Here is a 10678-nt window from a genome sequence, read left to right as displayed (position 1 = left end):
AAGAAATACCCTTTCCTGTTTGCTAAGAACACTTAGAATATAAGGTATGCGCTAGCGGATAGATTTATTTATGTATTTGATCACTATTGCTATATGGTGCTTTTAATATAGACTAAACAAATTCCGAGGACGGAATTTTTATAAGGGGAGGAGAATGTGACATCTTATATATTTTATGGATTAAAATAAAATTATAAAGCATTTTGTTTATATATATATATATTTGAGGACTCTTTTAGTTAGGAGAATATTAGAGGGGTTGTTAGCCTATTAATTACTTGGGAGCTTTAAGATTTATTGCTTAATAATAATAATTTTATAAAATAAAAAAAAAAAAAACGTGTCAACACTTGGTTCATTCAAATTCTTTTTGGACACCTATTAACCAACGTGTCTCACCCTTCTTGAAGAAGCCATGAGGTTTCATGCATGTCCCCACATAAGGATGCATGTGTCCAATGGCATGCTTCCTTCCCTAGTTGTGTTACACTTGTCAATGAGCTAGCTCTCCCTCCTCCATTATATATATGCCCAAAACCCTTTCTTTCCCTCACGACCATCGGTAGCAAATTAGAGCATATTTCAGTTTTCTTTCTTCCTTCTCTTGCAAACCTCCACAGTAAGTCCTCTTCTCCATTATTATTATTTTGCTATTTTATTTTAAAAATTAGTATTTGCTTTTATGAGTATTTTAGGATTCTTGTTAATATTGAAATGTTAGTTTGTAGATTTTATATAGATTATATATATATTTTGTTGAGACAGATTTTTGTGATTAAATATTATACATCCATGATAATGATAATAGCAATAATAAAACTTTGTTTTTATCTCATGAATAAATGTCTAGCACCTCACACATGTGTAAATATACATATATAGTCATGATGTTTTGTATATATATATATATATATATATATATACACATGTATACAGCATATTGGGAGAGAAATTGATATATCATGGGAATAATATGTATATATATATATATATACATGTGCAATTACACATGGGGGACCGTGCACCCCCACACAAACACACACACACACATATATATATATATATGAATATTTTATTGAAAACTTTGACTAGAACTTTAAAAACTCTTCTAAATTCATCTTTACAATTTATTTAGGTGAAAGAGCGGCTCGACCCAACCCCAGCGTCAAATTCAAGTAAGGGGACACAACACCAAAAACCCTAACATAATTTATTATAAATCTTTTAGAAAAATGTTAGGGATTTTATAAATCATTCACGTGATTTTTAATTGCACTTCCTTCCATATTTTAATGACAAGTTTTATTTATTCATATGTCATTGTTTAAGAATTTTCATGTTACAGTTACCATATTTCATGATCTATGCATAACTGCAATTATGAATGAAAAGAGCTCTCAAAATTCATGGTACAGATGAATTTACAGATTATATAAAATGTTATATGTGCATTCATGAAATAGCATACAGTTACAGATGAGCTTACAGATCATATGAAATGTTATATGAGCATTCATGGTTTTAAATGTTTAACCCGAGACACAATTATAGTGACGATCGGTACCGCATAGGGTAGCATGGCAAGCACACCAAGGGATGGTTATGAAAAGGTGTGTGCTATCGGCCAGGTGGCCTTCACCTAGGGAAGTTCCCAACCTGGTAGCTCTCCCCTATGAGGACAGACTGAGCATATAGGTCCTTCGGGACAAGCCAACGTCCGCTACTCACGGTAAAAATTGTGGCGTTGGGTCAAAAGGGTAAAACAGCAGTTTTGAAAGAAAGAAAAAGGAAGTGCTTGTACATCTCATAAGTCACCTAATATTCTTGTATTAATTGTCATTTATTTTATTAATTGTGCATAATTGATCTTATAGCATAACATATGCACTGCATGTTTTGTAGCATTTTGGTGTTGTGGCTACTTACTAAGTTGTCGAACTCATCCATTTTCCCTTTAAATTTTTTAGATGCCGCTATACATTATAATTCTGAGAATGGGTATTCCCGTAAGCGTCCTTGCTATTGAGGACCCTATTGTATGGCCCTATGCTTGGGATACCTGGACCTACTGCTTTGCGGAGCCGTAGGGGTGTTAGAGCTGGAGAGTCCAATGGGTTGCCAGATCAAGCCATTGTTGTGCAGACTTTTGTTTTTGTAAACTGCACAAATTTTTTGTTATATATATATATATATATATATATATATATATAGGAGAACACTTGACACAAGGGGAGGCTATAACCCCCTATAGTAGTCACTTTGATTATGCCTCCTGACATGGCTTGAAATGTTTGTTTTGGATTCCTAGCTCATGTAAAAAAAAGATTTTGCAATGTTCATAGTAAAACACTAATTCTACATAACTTTTTGACTTCCTATCTTTACTTGCTACTTAGTATTAATGTAATGATCTCTGATAATTATTCCTTATTTGTTGTGATTTTCTTTTAAGTTCGTGTTTCCCCTATTCACCTTAATCGGGGGCGTGATAAGTATGGTATTAGAGCCAAGTCAACTATAAGTTTGACTTGTACTTTCTTAACCTAGGCTTAGGTCAGATTGCATCACTACGCTTATGATTTTTGCAAGTAGTTAGATAGGAAACTCTAATTTTTGTCATGTTACAGAGTCATGACAGAAGGAGGAGAAGCATCTTCCCAAGGTTTGGAAGTTGAGGCTACCCCGGATATGGCTCAGATGTTTCAAGCTATGGCTAGGCAATTCGTCACGGCCATAACTGATCTTAGAAGAGAAGCACCCTGTGAGGAGGAGCACGGCTGTCCATTCAAACGCTTCGAGCGACTCCCCATTCCTCCGTTCGATGGGAAACGAGACCCTATGGAGTGTGAAAATTGGCTGACCGATGTGGAAGAGATTTTGCGACTTGCAGGTTGCACGGAAGAACAGAAAGTACAATACACCGCTTTTCGACTGTCAGGTGAAGCCAGGCACTGGTGGACTGCCAAAAAGGTATTACTGATTCAAGAACTAGGCAAGGAGGAAGCAATCTCTTCGCCGCGATTTCAGAAAGAATTTCTCCAGCAATATTTTCCCAAGATTCTCAAGGACGCGAAGGCTTGAGAATTCATGGACCTCACCCAAGGAAATATGACAGTCGCTCAGTATGCTGGCCACTTCAATGAATTGGCTCGCTTTGCTCCCTACTTGGTGGCAGATGAGCAAAATCGAGTAAGGAAGTTTGAACACGGTCTCAACCCACAAATCCATGAACGTATTGTATGCTTTGAAATTCAAGATTTTGTGGAATTAGTCAACAAGGCCTCTCTAGCGGAGGAGAGCGTGAAGAGGAGTGCTTTGGCAATGACGGAAACACGAAAGAGGGCTGCACCTCCATCAAATCAAAACCAAGCTAGATGGAAACGAAGACCGAACGAAAATAATCATGGAGTCAAACCCATGGGAAATGGGTCGAGTTCAGCCACCGGTGCGCCTTGTCCGAAATGCCAACGCCTCCACTACGGACTGTGTCGTACAGGGACTAATATGTGCTACCGATGCGGTCAGGCCGGTCACTTTGCACGAGATTGCCCAAAGGCAAAAGGAGGTGCTGCATCATTACAGGCAAGGAATAATCGCTTACCACCCACTCAAGCCAGGGTTTACGCCCTCACACTAGGTGAAGCAGAAACGAAGAATGGAGTGGTCACAGGTATTCTATCTCTCTTTATTGGCAAGGCTGTGGTTTTATTCGATTTTAGAGCTACTCATTCTTTTATATCAGCTAAGTATGCTAGGAGATTTTGTATTAATATAGAACCAATGGAAGTAGGAGTACTAGTATCTACCCCGGTAGGCAAATCAGTGTTATGCAGAAAAATAGTATTGGGTTGCCCAATTTTTATTGAGGGAAGAACTCTCACTGCTAATTTGATAGTATTTGATATGGAAGGGTTCGATGTTATCCTTGGAATGGATTGGTTATCAAAAAATCATGTCATCATTGATTGCCACAACAAAGAGATAATTTTCAGACTTCCAACTGACTCCGAATTCAAATTTGTGGGAACCAAGGTGGGCGCTACTCCACAACTAATCTCAACAACACAAGCCAAGCAATTATTACTAGAAGGATGTCAAGTCTACCTGGCATGCTTAAAGGAGTCGCCTCAAGAGGAGAGAAAAATGGAGATAACCGTGGTGCAAGAATTCCTTGATGTCTTTCCAAAAGACTTTCCAGGACTTCCTCCTGACAGGGAAATAGAATTTTGCATTTATTTAATTCTAGGAGCAGCTCCAATATCCAAGGCACCCTACAGGATGGCACCTGCAGAATTAAAAGAATTGAAGACCCAGCTACAAGAATTGTTGGGACAAAGGATTCATACACCCCAGCATATCGCCATGGGGAGCGCCTGTGCTCTTTGTGAAAAAGAAGGATGGTACTTTTCGGATGTGTATTGACTACCGGGAACTTAACAAAATCACCATCAAAAATAGATATCCACTACCTCGTATAGACGATTTGTTCGACCAGCTGAAGGGTGCTCTGATTTTCTCAAAGATCGCCCTTCGTTCGAGGTATCACCAGTTGAGGATAAGGAAGGAAGATATTTCCAAGACGGCTTTCCGCACCCGTTATGGCCATTATGAGTATTTGGTAATGCCATTTGGATTAGCTAACGCCCCAGCAGCATTCATGGACCTGATGAATCGAGTATTCCATGATTTCTTAGATCAATTCGTGGTGGTATTCATTGACGATATTATAATCTACTCCAAAAGCTCGAAAGAACATGAAGACCATTTGAGGTGTGTTTTGCAAAGGCTTAGAGAAAAACAGTTGTTTGCAAAGTTCTCAAAGTGCGAGTTTTGGTTTGATAGAGTCACTTTTCTCGGGCATGTAGTATCAAAGGACAGCATCTCAGTAGACCCCAAGAAAGTTGAAGCTATAGTAAATTGGGAAAGACCCACCAATGCACACGAAATCAGAAGTTTCTTGGGTCTGGCTGGCTATTATCGGCGTTTTGTAGAAGGTTTTTCAAAGTTGTCTGGACCGCTGACTGGTTTGACAAGAAAGAATGCTCGTTTCTTGTGGACTGATGAATGTGAGCAAAGTTTTCAAGAATTAAAACTGTGGTTAGTAATTGTTCCAATCTTAACGCTTCCATCAGAATCTTGTGGATTTGTTATTTATAGTGACGCTTCCAGAAAGGGGCTTGGCTGCATCCTCATGCAAAATGACAAAGTAGTAGCATATGCCTCTCGACAACTTAAAAGTTATGAGCTGAATTATCCCACCCATGATTTAGAGCTTGCTGCACTAGTTTTTGCATTAAAAATCTGGAGACATTATCTTTACGGGGTGAAGTGTGAAATTTATACAGATCACAAGAGTCTTAAATACTTATTCACGCAGAAGGAACTGAATTTAAGACAGAGGCGATGGTTGGAGCTAATAAAGGACTACAACTGTGTAATTAATTACCACCCTGGGAAAGCCAATGTGGTTGCCGATGCCCTAAGCAGAAAATCAAGAAGTGAGATAGCATGTTTAAAAGCCTTGCCCCATAATCTAAAGACAGACATTGAGAAGCTCGATATGGAGATCGTGATAGGAGAGGTGCAAGCATTAATGGCGAAACTCAAGATTAAATCCACACTACTGGAGGATATTCGTATGGCTCAAGAAAAAGATGAAGAGATCATTCAAATTAAGGAGAGAGCCAACAAAGGACAAGTCTTGGGTTATGGTACCACATCAGATGGTTTGTTCAGATACCAGAATAGAATTTGTGTGCCTAATAATGAGGAGATAAAGAAACTGATATTGGAAGAAGCACACGTCTCACCATATACAGTACACCCAGGAGGCACTAAGATGTATCGGGATCTTAAGGAACGTTTTTGGTGGAACTGAATGAAGCGGGACATTGCTGAATTTGTAGGGCGATGCTCGACATGTCAACAAATCAAAGCAGAACATCAAAGACCTGCAGGACCACTACAACCTCTAGAAATACTAGTGTGGAAATGGGAAGAAATAGCCATGGAGTTTTTAGTGGGGTTACCACGAACTCAGGCAGGATACGATGCAATATGGGTGATTGTGGATAGGTTGACTAAAGCCGCTCACTTTATTCCAATAAGGTTGAGATACTCACTGGAGAAGCTGGCAAAACTGTATTTACAGGAAATTGTTCGATTGCATGGGGTACCTATATCAATAGTGTCGGATAGAGATCCTCGTTTCATATCAAGATTTTGGAAGAGTCTACAAGAAGCAATGGGGACTAAGTTGAGATTTAGCACTGCATACCATCCTCAGAAAGACGGACAGTCAGAGAGGACCATCCAAACTTTGGAGGACATGTTACGAGCCTGTGTACTAGATTTCAGTGGTAGCTGGGCTCGCTATCTTCCTTTGGTGGAATTTGCTTACAATAACAGCCATCAAGCAAGCATTGGAATGGCTCCATATGAAGCATTGTACGGACGAAAATGTCGATCCCCACTTTATTGGGACGAGCTTGGAGAACGGAGAATTTTAGAACCAGATATTGTGCAGGATACCATAGATAAAGTTGCTTTAATTCGGCAAAGATTGTCAGCAGCTCAAGACCGACAGAAAAGCTATGCAGATACACGTCGAAGAAGATTGGAATTTGCAGAAGGCGACATAGTGTTACTTAGAGTGGCACCAATGAAGGGAGTCACTAGATTTGGTAAGAAAGGGAAGTTGAACCCTCGCTTCATCGGACCGTTTGAAATTCTGGAGAACATAGGTCCTGTAGCATACCGTTTAGCCTTACCTCCGGGACTTGCAAATATACATAATGTCTTTCATGTCTCTATGCTGAGAAAATATATCCCTGACCCTTCCCACGTAATTCGATATGAACCTTTACAGTTACAAGGAGATTTGGCATATGAAGAGGTTCCAGTAAAAGTATTAGATCACAAAGTCCAAGAGCTACGTACGAAAAGCATTCCACTAGTGAAAGTTTTGTGGAGGAATCATGAAATCGAAGAAGCTTCATGGGAATTAGAAGATGAGATACGCAAGGAATACCCTTTCCTGTTTGCTAAGAACACTTAGAATATAAGGTATGCGCTAGCGGATAGATTTATTTATGTATTTGATCACTATTGCTATATGGTGCTTTTAATATAGACTAAACAAATTCCGAGGACGGAATTTTTATAAGGGGAGGAGAATGTGACATCTTATATATTTTATGGATTAAAATAAAATTATAAAGCATTTTGTTTATATATATATATATATTTGAGGACTCTTTTAGTTAGGAGAATATTAGAGGGGTTGTTAGCCTATTAATTACTTGGGAGCTTTAAGATTTATTGCTTAATAATAATAATTTTATAAAATAAAAAATAAAAAAACGTGTCAACACTTGGTTCATTCAAATTCTTTTTGGACACCTATTAACCAACGTGTCTCACCCTTCTTGAAGAAGCCATGAGGATTCATGCATGTCCCCACGTAAGGATGCATGTGTCCAATGGCATGCTTCCTTCCCTAGTTATGTTACACTAGTCAATGAGCTAGCTCTCCCTCCTCCATTATATATATGCCCAAAACCCTTTCTTTCCCTCACGACCATCAGTAGCAAATTAGAGCGTATTTCAGTTTTCTTTCTTCATTCTCTTGCAAACCCCCACAGTAAGTCCTCTTCTCCATTATTATTATTTTGCTATTTTATTTTAAAAATTAGTATTTGCTTTTATGCGTATTTTAGGATTCTTGTTAATATTGAAATGTTAGTTTGTAGATTTTATATAGATTATATATATATTTTGTTGAGACAGATTTTTGTGATTAAATATTATACATCCATGATAATGATAATAGCAATAATAAAACTTTTTTTTTATCTCATGAATAAATGTCTAGCACCTCACACATGTGTATATATACATATATAGTCATGATGTTTTGTATATATATATATATATATATATATATATATATATATATATATGTACACGTATACAGCATATTGGGAGAGAAATTGATATATCATGAGAATTATATGTATATATATATATATATATACATGTGCAATTACACATGGGGGACCGTGCACCCCCACACAAACACACACACACACACACACACATATATATATAATTTTATTGAAAACTTTGACTAAAACTTTAAAAACTCTTCTAAATTCATCTTTACAATTTATTTAGGTGAAAGGGCGGCTCGACCCAACCCCAGCGTCAAATCCAAGTAAGGGGACACAACACCAAAAACCCAAACATAATTTATTATAAATCTTTTAGAAAAATGTTGGGGATTTTATAAATCATTCACATGATTTTTAATTGCACTTCCTTCCATATTTTAATGACAAGTTTTATTTATTCATATGTCATTGTTTCAGAATTTTCATGTTACAGTTACCATATTTCATGATCTATGCATAACTGCAATTATGAATGAAAAGAGCTCTCAAAATTCATGGTACAGATGAATTTACAGATTATATAAAATGTTATATGTGCATTCATGAAATAGCATACAGTTACAGATGAGCTTACAGATCATATGAAATGTTATATGAGCATTCATGGTTTTAAATGTTTAACCCGAGACACGATTATAGTGACGATCAGTACCGCATAGGGTAGCATGGTAAGCACACCAAGGGATGGTTATGAAAAGGTGTGTACTACTGGCCAGGTGGCTTTCACCTAGGGAAGTTCCCAACCTGGTAGCTCTCCCCTGTGACGACAGGCTAAGCATATAGGTCCTTCGGGACAAGCCAACGTGCGCTACTCACGGTAAAAATTGTGGCGTTGGGTCAAAAGGGTAAAACAACAGTTTTGAAAGAAAGAAAAAGGAAGTGCTTGTACATCTCATAAGTCACCTAATATTCTTGTATTAATTGTCATTTATTTTATTAATTGCGCATAATTGATCTTATAGCATAACATATGCACTGCATGTTTTGTAGCATTTTGGTGTTGTGGCTACTTACTGAGTTGTCAAACTCACCCATTTTCCCTTTAAATTTTTCAGATGCCGCTGTACATTATAATTCTGAGAATGGGTATTCCCGTAGGCGTCCTTGCTATTGAGGACCCTATTGTATGGCCCTATGCTTGGGATACCTGGACCTACTGCTTTGCGGAGCCGTAGGGGTGTTAGAGCTGGAGAGTCCAATGGGTTGCCAGATCAAGCCATTGTTGTACAGACTTTTGTTTTTGTAGACTGCACAAATTTTTTGTTATGTATATATATATAGGAGAACACTTGACACATGGGGAGGCTATAACCCCCTATAGTAGTCACTTTGATTATGCCTCTTGACATGGCTTGAAATGTTTGTTTTGGATTCCCAGCTCATGTAAAAAAAAGATTTTGCAATGTTCATAGTAAAACACTAATTCTACATAACTTTTTGACTTCTTATCTTTACTTGCTACTTAGTATTAATGTAATGATCTCTAATAATTATTCCTTATTTGTTGTGATTTTCTTTTAAGTTCGCGTTTCTCCTATTCACCTTAATCGGGAGCGTGACAGCTTAGCCACCGCCCTGGGTGGGTGCCAGAAAAAACAGAGTGCTATTACTTCTTGACTGGGTTAAGCAGGTTCTCCCTGACTTTGCCAATGTTCTCCACATTTGAAATGCTGGTTGTTATTTTGATTGTTTAGTTATTTATTTTTCTAGTCTGTCTTACCAATATTTTTCTGATGTCACAGGATGGATATATAAACTATATATGGGGTTTTTGGCAGTAGTTTTCTGCACAAACTCTATAAATATCCATGCTGGTTTGAATGGACTTGAAGTTGGACAAACTGTTGTCATTGCATCTGCTGTAAGCATAAATGCTTGTAAAACCGTTGGATTTTAACTTTGTTAGAGAAAATGACACATCTTAGCAATTCGCAAATTATGATACACAATATCATGCAAATTGGAGCATCCACAGGTCCTGAGCAAAAGCAGGCCCATGCATTCTCAATTTATTTAGTTCAACCGTTACTCGCGACATCATTGGCTTTACTTTCTTTTAACTGGTAGTGATACATCATCTTGTTGCATAGCCTCTTATGACAGTGGCGGATCCAGAAATTCAGTTTACCGGGGGCGTCAATAAAATATAATGATAATTTTTTTTTTTTTTCTCTTTATATATTATATTTTTATTATAATATGGTAAATACAATAAAAAAAGAAGAAGTTATTATATCACAATATATGTATCACAAAAAGCATATTTATCTAACTTCATAAATATATGTTAAATTGATATATCAATTACCATATAAGCACTAGTACAAAAGTAAAGAAAAATACAAAATACAAAGGGCCTAAAATTGCATTCTACGTGGTCTTAGAACAACAAAATCATCCGGTATCAAATCTGAATTAAAGCTTTTGACAATTTTCCTTTCAATTTGATGCCTTAATTATTCATGTATCTCGTGTCTTAGGAACCAAATATATTTATAAAAATAAAGCAAGTTAAGCAACCAAGGAGATCTCAGATATTCATTACTCACAAAGTCGGTCAAAAGTTGAGTGTGGAGCCCAATTCAAGTTTTGTCTCTAATGGGTATTTGTTGGCTTCAAGAGTGTGCTCACAAATAGCCTTCCCAAGTTCCCATCTCAGAAATATCTCTCCCCACTACGGCACTACTACCAATCCCTCTGTTTCTCACCAATCTCACACTGTCACA

The 10678-nt window shown here is 37.4% G+C and overlaps 1 protein-coding gene across 1 annotated transcript; it reads left to right on the top strand.

The window, feature by feature from the left end:
• The first annotated feature begins 3087 nt into the window (after nt 1–3087).
• Nucleotides 3088–4175, top strand: LOC132169479 (uncharacterized). Its single transcript, XM_059580509.1, has 2 exons — nt 3088–3670; nt 4033–4175. Exons 1-2 carry the CDS (start codon nt 3088–3090, stop codon nt 4173–4175), a joined length of 726 nt encoding a protein of 241 aa, XP_059436492.1.
• The last annotated feature ends 6503 nt before the right edge of the window (nt 4176–10678 follow it).

Source organism: Corylus avellana, chromosome ca2, assembly GCF_901000735.1.
Source record: "Corylus avellana chromosome ca2, CavTom2PMs-1.0".
NCBI classification, from domain to species: domain Eukaryota; kingdom Viridiplantae; phylum Streptophyta; class Magnoliopsida; order Fagales; family Betulaceae; genus Corylus; species Corylus avellana.
Note: the sequence above shows the minus strand (reverse complement) of the source record. Positions and strands in the feature narration are given on the sequence as shown.

Excerpts from the sequence above, each read along its gene's own strand:
- LOC132169479 (XM_059580509.1), top strand. The coding sequence starts at position 3,088 with ATGGACCTCACCCAAGGAAATATGACAGTCGCTCAGTATGCTGGCCAC. Across the intron at positions 3,671-4,032 it reads GAAGAATGGAGTGGTCACAG|GTGGGCGCTACTCCACAACT; the intron begins GTATTCTATCTC and ends GTGGGAACCAAG.